This window comes from Periophthalmus magnuspinnatus, chromosome 5 (assembly GCF_009829125.3).
Source record: "Periophthalmus magnuspinnatus isolate fPerMag1 chromosome 5, fPerMag1.2.pri, whole genome shotgun sequence".
NCBI lineage: Eukaryota > Metazoa > Chordata > Actinopteri > Gobiiformes > Gobiidae > Periophthalmus > Periophthalmus magnuspinnatus.
The window spans coordinates 31,080,637-31,103,553 of NC_047130.1; the positions used below are offsets into that span (position 1 = coordinate 31,080,637).

At 39.2% G+C, this 22,917-nt stretch overlaps 2 protein-coding genes across 2 annotated transcripts; one reads left to right on the forward strand and one right to left on the reverse strand.

Annotated features, from left to right (window-relative positions):
• Positions 1-29: 29 nt before the first annotated feature.
• On the forward strand, positions 30-3,965 carry LOC117370630 (tripartite motif-containing protein 16-like). Its single transcript, XM_033966106.2, has 8 exons — positions 30-105; positions 299-510; positions 672-740; positions 807-1,010; positions 1,081-1,234; positions 1,313-1,384; positions 1,805-1,867; positions 1,952-3,965. Exons 2-8 carry the CDS (start codon positions 316-318, stop codon positions 2,503-2,505), a joined length of 1,311 nt encoding a protein of 436 aa, XP_033821997.1. The 5' UTR covers positions 30-105; positions 299-315; the 3' UTR covers positions 2,506-3,965.
• An 840-nt stretch (positions 3,966-4,805) lies between these two features.
• Positions 4,806-21,236, reverse strand: LOC117370629 (sodium-dependent neutral amino acid transporter SLC6A17-like). Its single transcript, XM_033966103.2, has 11 exons — positions 20,954-21,236; positions 19,441-19,598; positions 17,901-18,027; positions 16,572-16,753; positions 16,057-16,167; positions 15,361-15,602; positions 14,647-14,839; positions 10,428-10,620; positions 6,949-7,108; positions 6,304-6,466; positions 4,806-5,280 (listed from the first exon to the last, which is right to left on the reverse strand). The coding sequence occupies exons 1-11, from the start codon at positions 21,234-21,236 to the stop codon at positions 4,885-4,887; spliced, it is 2,208 nt and encodes a 735-aa protein (XP_033821994.1). The 3' UTR covers positions 4,806-4,884.
• Positions 21,237-22,917: the final 1,681 nt, after the last annotated feature.

Consider the following 22,917-nt stretch of genomic DNA (forward strand, 5'->3'; position numbering starts at 1 on the left):
ACTTCATAATGTGCACCTTGGAATCAACCAGGAGATGTGCCTGCAGTTTGTGACTGCAAATGCAAGATTTTTTCTTTTCCAAATTCAAGGCCAACAGAAACAAAGGTTTGCCTTGAATGTCTTCCCCTTGTTTGACCATAAAATTATCAGGCCTTCCAGCAGATTGGAGAGCTGCAGTGACTTGTTATTTAAACAATGCAACACTTACGTTTATGTGACTCAGTTAAAGACACGCCTTTTCCTTTGTGACGGACAAAGTGAAACGAAACTAAAATCCCGCCTTGTAACTTTGTGAAAGGGCTGTTGATGTGAGACATGGAGAGGAGCCACACACCCAGACAGAGGAGCAGAGTTGTTGGCGGAGCAGGGGCTGATCTGTGCTCCAGACACAGCAGTCCTCTCAACACTTACTGCTGCACAGACGAGCAGGTCATCTGTGCAATCTGTGCTTCCTCAGAGCACATGGGACACACCATTGGCCTGGTGAGAGAGGAGCGCAGGAGGAAACAGGTTTGTCAAACTCTCCTATATCTTTTCCCTATCTGTTTGTGTTGTTTTGCTTTCATGTAAAACATTAAAAATAGATGGCTAAGGCAGTAAAGAACTAGTATACAGAGAATGGAATGACTGCAAAAACTCTTTAATCTACTTTTAAATTATGATTTCTGAAGGATGAAGTGAGAACACTAAAGCGGAGATACCAGGAGCTCCTGCATGAGAATACAAAGGCCCAGGTTCAGGTGAGTCACACACTGCCCCACTGCAAAAGAGAAACTGAGGTGATCATAGTTCTGTTTAAAATTCAGAAAAAGGCCCGAGAGACAGAAGACTTCTGTGAGGCTGTACTGACCAGAGTCATTGACCTTCTGCAGACCCATTACATGTCCCTACGGCAGTGGGTCCAAGACCAAGAGAGGGCAGCACTGAACACAGTGCTGAAGCAGGGGTCTGTGGATGTGTCACAGCTTGACCGCCTGACTCACACTGACAGTGATGTCCACTTCCTCCAGGTATGTTCATAAGGGGAACCCCCCCCCCCCCCTCATCTTCAGTGACCAATGACCTCTGTCTCTTTCGCAGGATTGGCCTTCTGTCCATCAGCGCTGTGAGAAAGACCTCACAGAGTTCACAGACAGTCTATACCTGCCCTTTGAGTTGCTACAAAGTGCTGTCGACTCTCTTGGGGATCAGCTGAAGGAGTTCTGCAACAAAAGATTTATTGCAATAACAAATGGTCTGGTACTTTTGCAATGCGTAAATTTCACTGGAATCATGGTGAAAATCATCACATTATTTTACCATTTTTATGTAGCCAATGGATCTGACCGTCAGGTATTGGGGACAGAGAAAGATGATGTTCAGCAATCTGATATAGATTCTCATGGTTGGTATTTTGGTATTGTGAATGATACAATTATTTAACCAATTTTATTTTATACAACTTTATATTTTATACAACTAATCATCAGAAATCTGATGAAATGGCAGTAGATGATCACATGCAGCGCCTTGATGATTCGTATGGTCAGTGTATGTGCAGTATATATTTTCCTGGCCCGCCAAGAATACCCACTTTATTTATTTGAATGGGACAATTCATGTTAATGAACAAACATGATTCAACATGAATGTAAACATACCAGATTATAGCCAAAGGCTAATTTTCATCTGTTGTCCCAGGGGCTTCTCCAATACTTTACTACTTTACTAGTATTAACACTATCTTTGGCAGTACCTAAAAGACTCAGTTGCACATCAGCTTGGCACTTAGATCTTTAACCATAACTATATTACTTTCTTGTAGATGTTGATGAAGTTACCCATACAGTGGTTGCAAACATCACAACCAGGGCACACTTTTTACAATGTAAGTTGAAAAGTAAAGCCGACATAATAGCCCCATCCAAAGCACTTGTGTTTACTTTGTTTTGTGTTTTATTTATTTTTTCAGATGCCTGCGACCTCAGGTTAGACCCCAACACAGCTCATGAGGACCTGCTTGTGTCCAGAGATCTCAAAGAGGTGAAATGGGCTCCCAAGAATGCGCGGGGTCCTGCTGTGCGTTACCCTGAGCGCTTCCTTAGGAGGCGGCAGCTGTTGTGCAAAGAGGGGCTGCAGGCTGACCGGTGCTATTATGAAATTGAAATTACCGGGGGAAAATCTGAGATTGCTCTGGCTTATAAAGCCTTAGACCGAAAGTCCTTTAAAAAGTCTGCTTTTGGTGAGAATGCCAACTCCTGGAGCCTGGACTGTACCCCTACACACTACTCTGTGAGCCACAACGGGGAGAGTGTACAGCTCACCTCTGTCCCGGAGCACAATCGTATTGGTGTGTACCTGAAGTTCAGAGAGGGGACTGTGTCCTTCTATGAGGTCTCTGACACCATGAAGTTTCTCTACACTAAGGAGGGCAACTTTGGGGAACCACTGTATCCAGGATTCTGGATCGAGGAGAACTGTTGCATAAAGATCTGTGACCTTACAAATGACTCAGGTCAGTCTTAATGAAGATGAGAGTGGCCAAAACCTTCTGGAGGAAGATACTCTAGACAAAACTAATGTAAGTTTACAATCCACCTCATTTTTTTTTTTCTTTTTTGGCCAGATATATTTTTTTGTACATTACTGAACAATACACATTGTTAGAAAGGAATAATTTGCAAAGGCAATTTGACGAAATCATGTACCAGCACATAAATACCTTTAATGAAAATGTTACATTACACATTATTACAGTATATAGCAATGATTTTTTACATAATTTTATAATAATTCTATGAAACACTTTTTATCATTACAGTGTCGGTGTCATTACTTTAGAGTTTTTATTGAAACTAATTGACACGAGCATTATTATATATAACACACAGTTTTATTATATTCATTTATAATAATACATCAACTAGTGCTGGACAAACCACAAAATGCACATAAGGACCCTCACCGCCAGCTCACATGACTCATGTGAGATACACAAGGATTCTTAAAAATTCTATATTGATCCCATAGTAATATCCCTGTGAGAATGTGGCTACTTTAAACTCACATTCAGTTATACAGACCCTGACAGCCCTGCTTTGTGTACTGTTCAGTTCACAATGGACAAACGATACTGAATTGTTCAGGATCAAATTACACATTGTAGTATTTACAAGATATACATTATTTACACAAAGTTTTTAGTACACACTTTTACATAGACAAAAGTTATTTTGATAATTAAAGCTCAAGATTAAGTTCACTGTGCAAACTTTAAACTGTAGCAGTATTATTTCACTTGAAAGATAAACTAATACAATTATTGCATGCAAGTGACCTGCACCTGAAGTAGAGGACCAATTTGCTAACTTAATTATTTAATGTTTATTTATTCAGTTTTGTAAATATTGCTGTAAACCGTTTTTTTTGCATTGTTGCATGGGTTTGTCTGCACTGCAAACAAGAGACAAAACGTACTTAAAATATTTTGTCCTGGATGATATGCTTAAGAATATGTGGCTGCTGTATCTGTCCTTCAAAGAAGATACAGCTGAATTATAATCAAGCAGGCCATAAAATGCACAATAGTGACACGACAAAGTTCAGAAAAAGGACACATCTCCCAGTGCGACAGGTCTTTATATACAGTCTATGGTCCAAATACACAGCTACATTATAGATCTATATACAGTACATACAGAATGTACAAGTGCACAGTACAGATACATATGTTACATAGAAGAGGTAAAAGAATATAGCCCTATGCCTTTTAAATGTGAAGATGAGGGGAAAAAAATGACTCCACTTAAATTTAAGTGTGATATGCATCACGATATTCTGAAGATGGATATTGCTCATGTTATTTCTAAAAAAAAAAAAAAAAGCCCAGATCAGACTTAAGTGCCATCATTTGTGTCATTCAATATATTTAAACAATGTCTTTGTTAGCTGCACTGAAAGAAGGCATAGGCTCCAGCTATGTGTAGTTCCCCTTTTTAATTTGAGACTTTTGACATAATTTCACTGTTGTTCCATTCCTTGTCAAGTCTGTGCAATTATAGAAATGTGTACTCTGTTCTGTATGTGTGTTTATATATATATATATATATATATATATATATATACTTGTTTGTGCATTGTGTGCTTCACTGCTGCAAAGACTTGTGCTTGTGCATGTGTGAGAGTGCTTCAAAGTTAAGTCAAATGCTGTTGTGCTCTTTCATTTTTTATATCATTTTATGATACGATACATTATTTGTTAGGATTTCTTTTAGTCTAAACTATAAACTATAATTCAGTCATGCATAGTATTAGTCAATTTTATGTTGGGATAAAGTATTTGATAACAATAAATTTGCCTTATTGCAAGATTTATGGTAACCACTGTGCAACTAGGTGGGCAATAGTGGCAATATGAATCTTTTAATATGTTAATGACGATATGATTCAGATGATGTAGCAGTCCACCAGAACATGCTTAAACATCCCTGTAAATGTCTTGGTTGTAAATATAAAAACAAAAGTGTAGAAAGATCAGTGCTGAAATGCTTGCTAAAGTGCACAGCATCCATCCATCTTCTTCCACTTTATCCAAGGTAACTGCTATTTTTTCAGCTTTTTAAAACAGCTTTTACTACAGACTAATCAGATATGCCTTATCATTTTGCATAACTCCAAAGCAACAGTTGCGTGATACATTTTTCTTCCATCTCTGTGTGCTACATCTAACCTATGCCGATCAATAACAATTACACTTGGGTCTCTGAAATATAAACGCGGCTTTGTGCTGCTTAAATCTATTGGGGCAGTTGTGCTGTGGACAGGACCAAGAACCCTACACCGCACTGCCCCCTACAGCAGATTGAAGGCAACTGCTACATAACTGAGTGCAATTGTACAAAAGTATCAGGAGTCTGATTCTGGGGTGAGAGGTGAGGGGGGCGTGGTGGGTGTGGTAGGACTGATGGCGGCATTTTGGTAGCCCATCCCGTAACAACTGCTAGGAGACAGTGCGTTGGGGTCTACGCTGCTGTTGCCGGCTGGGGTCAGATAGATTTTGGGCGCAGGGACAGATCCAGGTTTGGGTCTGAGGATGGAGCGGGCTTCATCCTGCTCCTCTAGGTTGGACATGTCCTTCATCATGTTCCTGCAGTAGGACACGGACAGCTTATTGGAGCCGTCCGATATGAGGTTGAAGTGGCGGGCGATGAAAACGAGGGGGAGAGGGAGCATAGCCAAAACGATGAGGGCGAAACACATGGCCAGTGCCCAGGGAGGGTAACTCTGGAAACGCTCCTGGGCCTGTCGACAGGAAGTCACATTTTGATACAGATTACCATTTGTTGTACAAGTAAAATGCTAAAAAAAATAAAAATACTAAATATCTTGTGTCTGGAATTTGACATTTCCCATCACTGATCTTGGCACAAACTAAAAATTGACCCCCTGTGGCTGGGACTTTTCTTTATATAATTTATAAATGGTTTATGCTTGACCAGGGATCGGCCACCTTTAAAAAAACAAAAAACACTGGAAGCCGCAAATACTTTTTGACATCTAAAATGAAGATAACACTGTGTATATTGTTTTTTTTTTTACCTTTACGCTTTGTATAAACAACTATAGTGTGTTGTTTATGAAATCCATAAAGTGCTACAGAGACGGAACCTCTGCACAGCATCTGCATCGGGGCTGTACGAAGTCATTTTAGTCTTTATACAGGACTGTGAGCTGTCGTCTGTGAGGCATAAGCGCTGTTTGTTTTAGTGGGTATACCAGCTTCTACAAGTATGACGCTTATTTTGAACGATGAAAAATAATAAAATATAAATATTATAAATAAAATATTATAAATAAATATTATTTTAATATCTCAAAATCACAATCTTCCAATTTAAAATACAATTAAAAAAAACATATCAATTAAAATGTATTTTCCCAACCACGTGGAGATGTATAAGGATGAAAGAGATGCACGCGGCTCCAGAGCCGCGGGTTGCGAACCCCTTGTGCTTGACAATATAAATTTGGCCTATTCATCTTTCAAGTGGGACTAAACACCTAAACTAATTTAGACAAGAGCTGCTTAATTGGGCATTGTCTTAAAGACTAAAAGACTAAAAGAAAATAAGTAGGAGGGGTGTGGTCTGGAGATATGAGGAACTCATCTGAAAGGCTTCAAACTCCACCCCTGCAGCCAGATTTTTGTAATAGGCTCTCATCAGAGCAGAGGCGCGTGATGTCACAGGCCTCTTCAAATGTCTTGACCACTAGAGACAGCAGCAGAATAAAACAATACTTCTGTGAGGACATACTGACACTGACCAGCTCCTGGACCCATGCGTTGTATCCCGGGGGACTGATGGTCATTTCGATGATGGAGGCTGAGATCAGGATGATGAGGCAGAATGGAGACACGTACTTCCACAGGTAAAAATAGATCTTACACGGACGAAACCCCAACATGTCCTCAAGGTCCTGCATGAACCTGCAGGAGGCAATACATTCAAATTTTATATTGGCAAGCAACTTGAGCATGGCATCTATTATCTGTTGCGGTGAAATATGTTACAGCAAAGACAATATTTATAACTTAAAATGTAATTTATATGAACAATTTTAGCTTGTAAAATGTGATATTACATGTTTTAAAACTTAAAATAAGAAAATGGGATTACTATAACCATTTCCTTGAATGTGAATGAGCCAAAATAGTACTCGAGGTTGCTAGATGGTGTTTGATCAGGAAACAATGTTACAGGACGGTTAGAACTTGATGAAAAGTTGATTTTGCGTTACAGAGCTCTTGGGTTTGATCAAAATATACAGTAGGTTTTAAAATAAATATTTTCTCCAAGTAACATAAAATAAATATATTGAAAACCATGACACTTCAACCACAATCAACCAATTAATCAGTTAATCAAATGACCACGCTGGGGACTTTAGGCCTATATATGAACACAATACCTTTTAGTGCCATACACCCAAGCCACAGAGAGGTTTTCCAGAATGACCACAACAGTGAGGGGCAGACCAGCGGAGTAGTCATCAAACATGGTGACAAAATAATTCCCTGAGCGCTGAACAAAGAGTAGGCCGCACAGGAAAGCCACAATGCAGCAACCGACTGAAAAAAAAAATAAAAAAAAATGGGTTAACGTAAGAGACCAGTAAGCTTGTACTTGTACTAAGATTTGGCAATATGATACAATAAAATTATGTTCTACGAATTCGGAGAAATTTCTCTATCATTATGCAATGTTTTTTAATGCAGCTCTATGCTCATATTCTGTCACATACTGTCTACTAGTTTTCAACCACCAACACACTCCCATTAGTTAGTATCTGTCATGTAATGACACACAATTTAACCAATCATAGTGCAGTGTATATTCCCTGAAGAAGATGGTGTTGGCTTCCCCCCCCCCCATTTTAGCCAGAATTTGTCTTTTTGTTTTTTTTAATAAAAATGATTAAGTCTCATGTAGTGCTTATCCAGATGTTGAAATACTTCATAAGACTTAATAGTTAAAGCCACAGCTGCTCTGGACAAATAGAAGTTGGACTTCCATCTGCCTCTCTGACCACCACTCACTCACAGACACAGCAGGGTGCAGTGCTGCAGTGAATTTACATTTTGCTCTGATTGAAGAACATTTTTGCAAGGAATTACATTTTACTCTGAAAAAAATATATTTGGTCCCTATATAAAAAAAAAAAAAGAAAAAAAGATTTAGCATTCATTACATTCAGCCCATCTGTTGTACATACAAAGCATTAAAAGCATTGAAATACCGACTCAATTTTGTACATTTATTTTACCCTAAATGATTAAATTATTCTCTCATTTGAAGAGAAATACTCTCTTCTTCTGCATTCTCCACCAAATAGAGTATTGTTTACTCTTAACTTGCTCTACCATCATTTTACTACAAAATCTGTATTAAATTGCACAGTGTAAGTGTAATAAATGCTGCATCCAGTAGTGCATATCAGTGTGTTATCTGAGTTCTAAGAAAAGTATGAGACAATGAACAAGTCTGATTTATCACAGCAGTATGACAACGGTGTATCAAATGCTTTAAAAGAAAAATGATTTACCATTCATGACATTCAGTCCATCTATTGAACATATAACGTTAAAAGCACTGAAATGCCCACCAAGAGAAATGTAACATAAAAGTGACAAAAAGCCACTTCTCATATTTTGTCATGGCAACTATCACAGAAATCTGCAAGGTATTCCTTTGAACATTAATTTAATTTGTGCAATTTATTTTAGAGTGCTTTTATACCAAATTGAGTGAATTAGCCAAAAATAATAATACAGTGGCTTGCAAAAGTATTCATCCCCCTGGACCTTTTTCACATATTGTCACGTCACAACCACAAATTTAAATACATTTTCTTAACATTTTATGTGAATGAGCAACACAATGGTATGTATGTACAAGTGTGAAGTGGAAGGAAATATGTTTCCAAGATTTCAAATTTTATTTTTATTTTTTTTTAAAGTATTCAACCCCCTTTTTCTTGAATGCAACCAATTACTTTTAGAAGTTGCCTGATGATTTTGGAAAGATTGAAGGTTGACCTAATGACTAAAAAGACTCCACCTGTGTGGAATTTTGACTCAGTATAAATGCAGCTGTGCTGTGAAGGACACACAAGTTTGTTAAGAGAGTGTTGGCGAGCAAACCACAAAATGAAGTCAAAGGAGCCAAACAGGTCAGAGAAAAAGTTGTGGTGATGTTTAAACTTGTATCTAAAAAGATTTCCTATGTGTTGAACATCTCAAGGAGCACTGTTCAATCCAGCACAACTGCAAACCTACCCAGACATGGCCGTCCACCAAAACTTACAGAACAAACAGAAGAGCACTCATCAGAGATGCAGCCAGGAGGCTCATGGTGACTCTGGATGAGCTGCAGAGATCCACAGCTCAGGTAGGGGACAACTATTAGTCGTGCACTACACAAATCTGGTCTTTATGGAAGAGTGGTAAGAAAAAAAACATTGTTGAAAACATCCATAAAAAGTCTCGTTTACAGTTCGTTAGAAGTAATTTGGAGGACAACGTGGCAGAAGGTGCTCTGGTCTGATCGAACGTTTTGGCCTAAAAGCAAAACGCTTCGTGTGGAGAAAAACTAACCCTTTGGAAGGCTCTATAGACTGGATGTCACTGAGACCTCACTATCTCTGAATGTTCTGAGCATGGGAGCGCCACCCGGAGTGCTCCAATGACTGGTCTTTGGGTAAGCTTGTCTGACAATATGGGAGTCTTTACATTCCATATGTTAGATACCAAAACAAATGTTGAAAGAGAACTTTATGTTAAGAAATTACCTCCAGTTCTCTGAAACATGAGTGAGGTATTGTGAGATTAATATATATGATATATTATACTTTGACCTGTATGTTTTTGTGGGTGCCAGTGTGGCACGATGATGTCATAATGTACTTGGAACATACATGGATGTGGAAGTGCTACGTGCATTTTTGTACCAAGACGTGCAAGACGTGTGTTTCTTAAGAAAGACCAGATCAGCATGCTGACTTTGTCTTCAGTGAATCCAGATAACATGTTCATGTCTGTATATTCCAAGCTAATCATTAAGAGAATGTGATGTGTGCTACTAGTATATAGAGCCCACTCTGGAGATGTAAAATGAGGAGATTGTGTCGAATCAGTTTGAATGATGCCTGTGCCAGAATAAAGAACCTGGTTTATGGATCTACTTGAGCCTACTGGATTTTTGTTTGCGGTGTGCCTCCGGGAAAAGCTGACAGTATCTCACCAGACCGTTTGCTTAGACTGAAGTGGAGATGGGCAGGTATGCTCTTATAACAGGAGGAAGTTTGCCTTCTCTGCGGGGCATACGTTAAGTCTCCCAGCCAGTCAGAGACTGGCATAGTGTTATAAAGCTTCTGGGTGACTAGTTTGAAGAGCTGTCCCATATGTGAGATATCTCACTCATGTTTCAGAGACTCAAAGTTAATTTCTTAACCTAAAGTTATATTTGGGAAATGTATTCAACCAGTTTTACTGTGTATGCAGGCACTGGTCTGATATGGCTCCAACCGCCATATTGCACACCCCTATGGCTTCTCTTGAACAGTTTTTTCTACTGGCCCAAGATGGAACATCACAAAATTACCTGTAATAGCCTGGATAGCAACCTTCGCAATTTGGATGAGGAGCAGAGCTAAGGCAATTTGTGTAGCTAGTACTGTTACCATGGAAATCTCCCATGTATTAGCAAACACAGTGGGAAAAAAAACAAAAACAAAAAGAGCCATGGACAAACCCCATGACCTGATGCGTCACTAGTAGCCTAGTAAATACATTTATCACTCTGTGGTGTCTGAATACCTGAATGAACACTACATTTAGTATTTAGCATCTTAAAATCTCCAATGGTTTAACATAATACATGATTTCTTACCTGTGAGGAGCTCTTTTTGCACCTTGTACGCATCCAGGATAGGAGTGGTGATTCCGGTCATTGTCCCTATCATACTGCCCAGCCCTAGGTTTATGAGCATGAAGAAGAACATGACGGACCAGAACGGAGAGGCCGGAAAGTGTGTCATGGCTTCAGTGAAGGCAATGAAAGCCAAACCTGTCCCCTGTACGGCCTGTGGTGATCAGAGAGATAACATAAGAGAGAGGTACATAACACAAAAATACATTTTCAATACATTACAAATACATTGTCATATTTTCAAGTACAATCTCATTTGGTCTTGTCCCTCATTTACAATTCACATACAACCACTCAGAATTAAGGGAGATGCCAGAAGATGATGAGAGTGAACGAACCTTACGAGATGCCGGCTGGCCACACAAGGTCTGCGTCAGGTGTTGGGGAACTAGAGCACCCTGATGAGAAATGCTACTACTCCAGTGACCCGAGTCAGAGGGGTTACATGAACAGGATGTGGGAAAAATGGTTACTTCCAAACCCACAGTCCAAGTTTATGGCTAAGCAACTAACAGCTCACTGTTCCAACAACCGCAAATGGCAACTGGTATCACAACTTGAGATTGACAAGGTACAACACAAAAAATGCTATGGCAAGGGAAAGCCAGGACGCCAGGTCCAGGGGAGTTAACATCAACTACCCAATGGAGATTGGGTACAAAGCCCCAATAAATATGATGCTGAGCGAGGCAGCAACTGACCTGAAAGATAAGATCATTGCCTAAACAAACACAAGGCAACCCTGACTTCAGCTAAAGAGTGAAATACCATTTGAAAGTCTCCTAGAAGATGTGAATCCAACATTGAGATCCTAGAGATGCTTGGCTATAAGAGCAACCTTGGGAGCCATGAGAAACAATACGCACCATGGAAACGACAGTTAAGGTTAAAATCAAGGCAGCACAGAGAGAAGTGAGCCAACTGTCATAGACCCAGAGAGGTGCAATGAAAAAACAAGTACCCAAGAGGTACAGCCAGATGCCCATACCTGAAGCACTGGAAACTGCCAAACAAAGGCTCCAGCCTTGGCCAGCCGCCTAAAGAGGTACACACTAGATAATGAAGCCAAACGAATAAACCATCTGTTTACAACACAACTGCCGAAAGTGTAAGCTTAATTTGTGGGTAATTACACCAGAACAGAGTTCTGAGGCTGGAAACCAAACAGTGCAGGAAAGACATATGGGAGAAGGAGGCAGCATATAACAGCGATGTACAGTGGCTGGTGGCCCTGACAAAAGACCACAGCAACCTCCATGAACAGAATCCAGTTACCATCACAGTGACAGACATCCAGGAAAGAGACTCAGGTATGAAAAAACTGAACCGCACCAGGGCCTGACATGATCCACGCTTACTGGCTAAAGAAACATTGCTCTCTATGAGTGTCTGGCAGCACAAATGACGTTAAGACGTCCTGACCAGGTTCCATCCCAAATCCACCACCCTGAGACTCTAAATGAGCCGTAAGGAAGGAGGCCGAGGACTAGTGAGTGTGAAAGCCACAGCCCAGGATGAAACAGATCTATAAGTAGATCAAGGACGAGGCCCCAACAGACGATGTGCTCAGTGAATGTCTCAGACAGTGGAGTGCAGAGGAAGAGGTGCTGGAGGAACCATCATGGAAGGACAAGTCCCTGCATGGGATATACCACCAGAACATAACCGAAGTGGCTGATATCAAGAAATCCAATGAATGGCTTGAGAAAGCTAGTCTGAAGGACAGCACAGAGGCACTCATCCTGGCTGCACAGGATCAGGCCTTGAGCACCAGAGTGATAGAAGTCCAGATCTACTACACCAGACAAGACCAAAGGTGTAGGCTGTGCAAAGAGGCCCCTGAGACAATCCAGCACATAACTGGAGGGTGTAAGATAATGCAGGGAAAGCATACATGGAGCGGCATAACCAAGTCGCGGGCATAGTGTATAGAAACATCTGTGCAGAGTACGGACACTCCAAAATCAAGGCAGGAAACATCTCCAAATGTAGTGGAGAATGATTGAGCCAATATCCTGTAGGACGTCTAGATACAGGCTGACAGAATGGTGATAGTGAACCAACCAGACTTTGTGGTGTTGGATAAACAACAGAGCAAAGCCGTTGTGGTGGATATCATAGTACCAAGTGATGGGAACATCAGGAAAAAGGAATATGAGAAACTAGAGAAATACCAGGGGCTCAAAGAAGAGCTGGAGAAGGCCTGGAAGGTGAAGGCATCAGTGGTGCCCGTGGTCATCCGGGCACTCGGGGCAGTGACCCCCAAACTGGAGGAGTGGCTACAGCCAAAACATCAGACATCTCAGTCCAGAAAAGTGCAGTACAAGGAACAGCAAAGATACTGCACAGAACCCTCAAGCTCCCGAGGTCCCGAGCGTGGAAAAAAAAGATGGTCACCCTCTTCGGGGGATCCTTTCTTTTCTCATGGCATGGCATGAAATTAGACTAAACCTTTCCTGTTTTAGGTCAGTTAAGATTACATAAAGTATTTCTATTTGCTAAATGTCAGAATAATGTGAGGATTTTTTGAACATTTTTTCATTACTGTCTTCAAAGTTAGAAGTTTGTATACAGTAAGATTACTATAACTTATGACAGTTTGGGAAACCCCAGTCATGTCTTTCTGAAGCTTCTGATGGAGGATTATTGACAACAACTGACTTAATTAGAGACACACCTGTGGATGCACCTTAAGGCACTCCTGAAACACTCTGCTTCTTTGTGTAACATTATGGGAAAGTCAAAAGAAATCAGCCAAGATATCAGGAAAATAATTTTGGACCTGCACAAGTCTGGTTCATCCTTGGTGCCTGAAGGTTAATCTGTTCAAACAATTATACACAAGTATAAAAATCATGAGAACGTCCAGCCATTAGACCACTCAGGAAGGAAACGGGTGAAATGTGCATATCAACCCAAGAACAAAAGACCTTGTGAAGGTGCTGGCTGAAGCTGGTAAGAGTGTGTCATTATCCACAGTGAAATGAGGATTGTACCAACTTGGGCTTAAAGGCCACTCTACAGGAAGCCATTACTCCAAAAGAAACATTAAAAAGGCACTTTACAGTTTGCACACAGGGGTAAAGACATACATTTTTGGAGACATGTCCTGTGGCCTGACAAAAGTAAAATTGAACTGTTTGGCCATAATAAGCATTGTTATGGAAAAAGGGGGAAACTTGCAAGCCTGAGAACACCATCCCAACTGTGAAATACGGGGTGGCAGCATCATGTTGTGGGGTTGTTTTGCTGCAGGAGGGACTGGTGCACTTCACAAAATAGATGACATCATGAGGAAAGAACATCATGTGGAAATACTGAAGCAACATCTCAAGACATCAGCCAAGACATTAAAGCTTTGGTGCAAATGGTTCTTCCAAATGACCTGAAGCATATTGCCAAACTGGTTACAAAGTAGTTTAAGAATGACAAAGTCAATGTTTTGCAGTGGCCATCGCAAAGCCCTGATCTCAATCCTATTGAAAATTTATAGGCAGACCTGAAAAGGCATGTGTAAAGCAAGGTGGCCTAAGTTACACCTGTTCTGTCAGAAAGAATGGGCCAAAATTCCTGCCAAATATGGTGAGAATCTTGTAGATGGATATCCAAAACATTTGACCCAAGTCATACAGTTTAAAGCACACATGGGCAAACTACGGCCCAGGGGCCACACACAGCCCTTTGGGCTTATTAGTCCAGCCCGCCCAAGGTGACCAAATTATATTAAAATAGGTAAGGGTGAATCTTGTGCAATTTACCTTTTCAACAAGTTGTTGATCTTTTAGCACTTGATAAAACTGAATGTTTTTCTGCTGTGTTTATTTAACTGAAATTGAATAAATGAATTATTAATTTAATTAATGCATTTGGAAAACAGTTTCTGCAATGAGCCATGCATATTCCTGCTTTGCTACATGTTAGAGGCCAAATCTCTAATGTAATATATACATATATACATACACATATACATACATATCCTTAGAACCCATTGTCGCCCGTGTGTCAAGTTTGCCCATCCCTAATTTAAAGGCAATGATACCAAATACTAATGAAATGTATGTAAACTTCTGACTTTGAAGAAAGTAATGAAAAATTGTCCAAAAAACTCCCTAAGCTCTAAACATTAAACCAAAATAAAGGGTAAGAGCCACATGAAGCACTACAAAAAATGCAGTGGGACCTTGTTGAGCTCATCCTCCAGGACACAGGGCTCCAGTCCCATTGTCCCAAAGCTGTCCTCCTTCACTGTTCTGATGACACTGTAGATGTCCATGTAGTCTGTGCGAGACAGGTGCGACAGGTTCACATGAGGAGGGATCAAGTCATGGCTCAGCACGTTTGAGTTCAGGTATCCCAGGATCTTATCAGCATTCCTACAGGGCACAAGCAGAATCTCCTTGAGTTTCTAGACACAGATGTTATTTCTTTGCCTGAAATGTTCCATAGTATGGCATTAAACTTATCTATCCCCATGGAAACAAACAGTTGATACCACTAGATAGTTTACACATTACAGGTCAACTGTGTATAGTCGAGAGCAACATTTATTTATTTATTTATTAAATCTCCATCTTTACATTAATAAAGGTGTAGCAAACAACAAAGTTAAATCTGTCAACTGGACAAATCTTGTAGGAGTGAAGACGTTTCGCTACTCATCCAAGCCGCTTCTTCAGAAGTGGATCAGACCTGGACGACTGAGGGTCTACACAGACATTAATAAAGGTGGAAATCTAAGATTACATCTTATCCACTTAGTTCGTTAAGGAGTTATTTTTACTCAAGACACTAATTATGAACTTAATGAAACTTTCATATAGTGACCAGATCATTTTACTATAAGTTAAAAAGAACTTAGCAGGATATGCAAAATGAAAGAGTTGCCAAAACTTACTCTGCCACACACTTCTCATTCATGATGTTAGCCTTGAAGCCCAGCACAGCGAACACAACAAGAGTGGCCAAAATGGAGGTCAGGAAGTTAATGAAGGAGACCAGCACAGCATCAAAGTGGCAGTTATTGTCGATCTTGTTGTAACTGGAGAAGGCTATGACGCCTCCAAAGCCCAAGCCCAGAGCAAAGAACACCTGCGTGGCTGCCTCTCTCCACACCTGAGGCTCCAACATCTTTTCCAACTAGAAAACAATTAAGGTACTTTACATTGACAATAGCTTGTGTGAATGGATAGGGTTTGGTGTTATAGTTTCAGACATAGGACAGGGGCCTATATAAATGTATGGGTGATTTAAAGCTTTTGAAGGAAATATCTGAACAGAAAACCTTTATATTAATCTTAAGGTCCATTCAAATGGCAACACAAATTATAAATATGTCTCAGATCATATTTGCTGATGGAGAAGACATTAAAATATATGCCTGTTTGTGTTTCATGTGGATAGGTCTAGTAATTACAACTATTCTCCATGAACCTGGATACAATTTCTGTATTATGCCAGTTAAACAACAAATTCTACTAAATTGTCATCTATAGTCCAAGCCAATATGAATGACATATAAAACTAAACCTGTCCTGAACCACACTGCACTTGCAGTCAATGTACACAGGGCATAAGGATTGGTGAGTCTTACCTTTGGTGTGAACATGTGAGCGATGCCATCCACAGATCCTTTCAGCATCAACCCTCGGACCAGGAAACAGAATAGGACCACGTAAGGGAAGAGGGAGCTGAAGTACATCACCTGAAAATATAAGGGAGAAAATGAAGGTTTAGGGTTATGATCTTACAAATCAAGTTACACTGTCATTTAAGCAATGTATATAATTATCATAGCTTAAAATGTATATACCGGGTAAATGTTTTTGGTTTTCTAAGCTTTTCTAGTGTCACTTGAACAGTAGCAAATTATTTTTACGATTACTTGCCTGCCATATCCAGAACTTGAATCTGGCACAGCAGGATAAAAAATATTACCCCTACACCTAAAATCTAATCTCGTATTGGATAGCTGTGTCTCAATGCTACATACAACACAACAACACATTTAATCCCCCCAAAATGAGGTTGCATTTCATTATAAAACTCCAATTCAGATCTAGGTCATATACTTATTTGTGTGTTTAGCCTCCCTGTTACATGCCCTACCTTCCCTGACGAAGCAATCCCTTTAATGACAGCCAGGCAGACGATGATCCAGGCTACGAGCAGAGACAGGGTCATTTTCACGTTGAGGCCTCCGCTCTCTGCAATTGTACTTGTGGTGTTCAGAGTCTGACGGTACCAGAAGTACGTAGTGGCAGAGCTTTTTTCACACTCCGGCTCCACAACTAAACATAAAGGATATAGGAGAGGAGAGCAGTAGGATAGATGTGAAGAAATAACGCGATAGAAGAATGATTGCACTTGCACTAAACACAAAAGGTGCACTATGTAACCACCTGCTTGTCTCCATGGAGCTGTTATTGGTTTGCCTGGCATGTTCTACAATATGACATTAAACTTTTCTGTCTCAGTTCTGTAGACAAGCAACTGACGCCACCAGGCCAAATTAAAGGCCTGATCATTGGAAAGGTATGCCAACTCACAGTAAGAATGCATCTTTTCAAGAAATTTTTGAGCAATAGAAATACTTATAATGAAAAAAAAAAAAGAAAAGATTCATAGATCGATAAATACATTTAGAACCAGATTTATTATTTATTATCTACTTCCAATAGTCTAGTAGAGCTAAGTCTCCAATTCTGCACCCATGGCCTCTCTAACCATCACCAATCACACTTGCACATCAACAACAGTAAAAAGAACTTGAAGTTAAATGCGTAACTATTGCCCATACCACTAACAGCCAAACAAACAATCCAAATAAAAACACAGCAGATGTAATGATAACCACAGTATTCTTGAAGTTGGGAGCTAAACGAGGTTATGCAGAGGCAGCACTGTAAACCTCTTGGGAAAATGAAATGATACACAGAGTACACAGAAAAGAAGCAAGACACTGCAGTTTTAACAGTGAGGGTGTGCATACTTTCACACTCACACAGCACAAACCACATAGGACTAGTTTAGGTCATTTTACTTATGATGATACTTGAAAGATCACATACAGTGTGGGGTACTTGGTTTTGAATATGACCAGAAGTGGGTGGTATTGACTTTCATTTACACAGTTACATTTACTAGAGCAATTTGTACTTCTTACTTGTACAAGAGTATAATTTTACTTAGAAGTAACAGTACTTACTTCAGTAAAATGTTTGACAACATTAACAATAGCACATAAACAGGTACAAGAAGAACAAAAGGTGTCAACTCTGACCAGGAAATATCATATATTGTAATATGTGCATTACAGTATTTTAGCTATTATTTTGTTGATAACTTTTTACTTCAACTTGAGCAATATCGTGTTACATTACACTAAGTTGAATATATTTTGTGGATACTTTATCCAGCTGTGTACTGTTGACTTACTGGCCAGTGTGCCATTCCTCCTTATTGGACAGTCACTCCAAGGCAGAGGATACTGGAATGACTGGAAAAAGTAGAAGATGCTCCAACCTATGATAACATTATAGTAGAGCCCCACAAATCCACATACCTGCAAAACAATAGAGAAATAGACAGCAAAATAAATCACTGATTTGATGTATTTACATGCAATTTTTCCACTGGGCGGTCTACCACCTACTTATCTGGAGATATTACTGCATTGGAATGTTCTACAGTATGGCATCTATATGGCTATATTGCTAAAAAAAAAAAAAAAAAGAATAAAAATGCACAATCCTATTGTGAATGGGCTTGACTCTCCACAGATCTGATATACTTGGCTCCATGGAGACAGAAGTTTAATGCCATTCTGTGGAACATTTTAGACAAAACCATAACATCTCCAGGGAGGGAAGCAGGTGGCTGATCCTCCACCAGAAAAGTTACACAGGACACCTTTAATTAAACAGTTTTCAAATAGCATGGCTTTTTGGTAGCCTGTGCCAACCTGCTGTCAGTCTAGTGTATCTTGTCAATGAGGACATACAGAGTATAAATAAAGCTGGGAAAAGCATGAATAATTAAAGTGCTCTCCTTTCAGCAGTGATATGGGCAAGATATTTATAGCCTGCTCTGCAGCAGTGTCTTTACTGAGGGAAGGCAGACCTTTGATTCCCAGATATTCCAATAGAACGAGTGCTCCAGAGAGAGATGGACTGACTCCACATGCATTCTGGGTAGGGATCAGTTTCATGGTGATATTGATTTTCTGTAGTATACTACATTATCTCATACGTGAAAAGATGGACAACAATATTAGAGTAAACAATAGACCTATAAGTTGCATAAACTTACAGTAAAACAGTTACTACCGGTAGTTAAATATATGCAATCTTAAACATGCACTACGTAACTTTTTCGGTCCGCCAGGTTCCTATCTCTTTCTATTGCTTTGTCTGTAATGTTCTACAGTACGTCATTACATGTTTCTATTGTGTATTTTTCCAATCAAATTTTTTTAAACTTGCAAACAAAATCCACAGCAAAAACATGCATTCTCGCTGTGTTCTCCACAAATCTGACCTGTAACTGTGCCTGGTAAAGCCACCTGCTTGCTTCCAAAAAACAGAGAAGTTAAATGCCATACCCTGGAACATTACAGTCAAGGCAATAACATCTTATGGCGACAGGCTGGTTGTGGTAGTGGAAGTGTTTTGCAATCCATATCTATTCTCTTCTCCTATAACATTTCATTAGTGAATGAAAGTATAGCTCCTGCCTGTTTCACCTGATCAGTTAGGTCTCTGTCAAAAATAGTGCATTATTGTCCAGTAAATTTTAAATACATAGTAACATGGTTCCCATTATCATGTTAGAGGAAGAGACTATAAAGGTGAAGGGTTTAACTTACCTACTTCTCCCTAAAAAAACAATACTAGCAGCTTAGGTGAATGCTATTCACTTTTTCTCATCATATGGAAACATGTCATAAAAGAGGTTATTGTGTTATAAAAGCTGTCACCATCAGGCTGGACATCCCGATCCCGCCCAGACGAGGACAAACATAGTTCCAGACACCAATGCTGCCTCTGCGGATCTTTTGTCCCACAGCCAGCTCAAGGAAAAACAGTGGGATCCCGATAATGAGGAGCAGGATGAAGTACGGCACCAGGTATGCTCCTAAAACATGAAGGGGGTGTGTTACTACATTTTCAGTGCCAACATATTTTGAATATTGTGTGTCTGAATGCCAAAACACACAAAATTGCTTTACAATTTGGTGCATATGTTCATTTAGCTATTCCTCAATGTAGCTGCATATGGTGATTCTCAACACTATAAATCACACTAAAAGATACATACAGACAAGGTTTATGTGCCTTGCCCATGAACACAACAGCAGTATGCAATAGCAGTGAGGACTGAATAGTCAACCTTAATGTTTGTGTGTAAACAATGACAATCAAAATATTTTCCATCCTCTTTTCCATTCTTTTTTACAAAAGGCCTTTTGAGACAAAAATGCTTGGTAACACAGGAAAGAGCAGACACAGTGATAAATGTCTGCAGCACACAGCTTTAATGTGTTTATAATAGCACCACTAACAGTAAATTAGACAGTGTAAAATGGCCTTAGTCCATGCCCCGTAACCTTGGACTAAATGAGTCTGCAGTTTGTAAGTTATTATCAGTTGTATTTATTATGTTGTGCATGCAAAAACTAACCCTGCTTCACTGTTGTTAAGCCAGAGATTAACACATGTATCATCTGAATCTCAGGGGGAGGCTATCTGGTCTGTGGTATACTGTTACATTCATTTTGTTTAGGGTTTCCTGCATCTGAACTGCCTAGCTGCAGTACAGATCAATAAAGCAGCTATATTTAGACATGCTTTTTACATAAAGCTCCTTTGGCATGAGGCTATGTTAATTTGGAAGTGCCATGGACAATAAGCATTTGTGCTGTTACTGTGACAAGGAAAGTAATTGATGTGGTCAGTGCGCTTTGGTCAATCCCATGCATAGTTTTTGGACCAATTAGTTTGTCAGTATTGAACCAATGACAGTTAAATATCTATTGTGTGCAAATGAGTGAAATATATGCTAAAGAAAGATGACGACTAAATAAAAATAGGACAACATAATCATATTACTAGAGGGTTTTCTAAAAGAAAGAAAAAAACAACAAAAACAATACGTCGACACCAATCAATGCAACTAGTATGACAACTATAACAATTATACTCATCTGAACAAAAATTGTGTAAATACGACAAAATTGGACCTGAATAGTTGTAGAATGGTCGTGATCTACATCAGAACAATAACACCACATGGTAAAGAAAGATTTTGTGCATAAAAATTAGAAACAAAAAAAAAAAGTCAGAAATGTTTTTGTAAATATGACTGTGGTCTTAAAATAACTACTGTGCAGCAATCCTTTTCCTTATTGAAATGCATTTTAAATGTAACCAACTACATGGCACCAGGCAATCGGACTCTAAATACCCAAAAGCTAAGGCTTAAAGACTTACCTCCTCCATTTTTCTGACACAGGTAGGGGAAGCGCCATACATTACCGAGTCCTACAGAAAATCCCACCTGGGCCAGAATGTACTGTAGTTTGCTGTTCCAGGCGGGGCGCTCCTCATTGTCTGGGACCTGTATCTGTGGGACTTTATTACTCCCTGTCCCAGAAACATTGAGAGAGCTGTTCTTATAGTCCAGTGGCTCTTCATGAGCGAGCAGATCCGCCACAGATTCAGTCACATGTTCATGGCTTTGCGCCCTCTGCGTCACTTTACTGTTCTTCGGCATCAGGAGGTCAGAGGTGAGGGGCAAGCTGGACTGGGACTGGACCGAGTCAGATGGGTCTAAAATGGGAGAGGTTCTGCAGACTTAATCTCTCTTTTTTCAGTTAAGTGTAGTGAATCTGCAAAAAAAAAAAAAAAAAAAAGGTTATTTTAAAGGTTACTGCATTGTTGTATCATTCTCTGTAACTATAATGTATCTCATAATGTAGTGTAGGCCTATAAAAACAAGCTGAAGGACTTTTTCCTAACACAATAGTGGTGTATATATCCAAATAATTTCTGAACCTGATTATTCAATACAAATCCCTTTAAATATGTAACCAACCATTGGTCAGCATCACCATAAAATAGGGCAGGACAATATAGAAAAAAACCCAGCTCTATTTTGATTTTTGATTCTTTTTTTTTTCTTTTAAAAACAAAATAGAATGGTTTTAAGTATTGATTTCATTAAAATAAACAAGGCAGACTTGAAATAGTCCAATGTATCAATGTAAAGTTTGAACTCTGCACCAAAAGACATAGTTTTACTGACTGAGGATTGGCTGTACACCGTTGATTTTAATAGATCTGAATGATCTTGAGCTGTATCAGAACAAGCATAAGACACATAAACTAATATACATCCATGGACCACTATGGAACCTACCTGAAAGTTTGAGGGATTACACAGATATAAGACCACATGGTAATATAAAAGAAAATACTATGATTTAATGTTGAAAAAGTCATTCTATTGTTTAAATAAAGAGTCTAGTATTGTGTCTGTTTCTTAATATCAAAATTGAGTTTAAAATTTTAGTACTGATTAATTGCCCGAGCCTACCATAAAATAATGTTAAGATCCTAGACCAGTTTCAATGTCAAGAATGACATAATGTCGATGCTCCTTTGGCAAAGATATAGACACTGTCACTGCTTCATTTGGCACTCGATTAAGCGTGTAATGTGGTACACTAGATTGCATTTATCACTCTATTTGTAGTGTCAAAAGAAATTCACACCTAATTCAACATCAACTTGGGGCTTTGAAAACTTCATCTCATCTTCTTTTTGGGCCAAAATTACCATTCTGAGAAATTATTCAATTCAATTTACCAGTTATACAAGATTAACTTTCGTGAGGCTTTTCTCTCTAAATCCTGTAATCCTCTGGCAGCAGTTTTCATTCATTCAGATTTACCCCATGTAGTTTGGGATGTCTCAAATCCCTTTATTCGCTGAGGTGTTCACCAATTCACCTGAAGAATGCCTTTATACATAGTATTAACACAATGGGAAATGGAAAAACTGTTCTCTGAAGTTAAGTGAAGTTATTGTTATTGTTCCATATCCTATAGTGTTCTAGCCTTTTCAAGGCAAGGCAAGGCAAGTTTATTTGTATAGCACAATTCGTACACAAGGTAATTCAAAGTGCTTTACAGAATAAGAAAGACATTAAAATCACACAAATCAAAACATAAATAATCACAAATAATCATCATAAAATTAACATTAAAAGAGAAGAGTGCAGAATAAAAACCTTTCAGTCGTATGCACAGCTAAACAGAACCGTTTTGAGCCTGAATTTAAATATTGTCAAAGTAGAGGCCTGTCTCACATCTTCAGGAAGACTGTTCCAAGTTTTAGCTGCACACACAATTGTGTATGCAGACTTCAGTGTATGTCTTTGTAATAGTTATAAA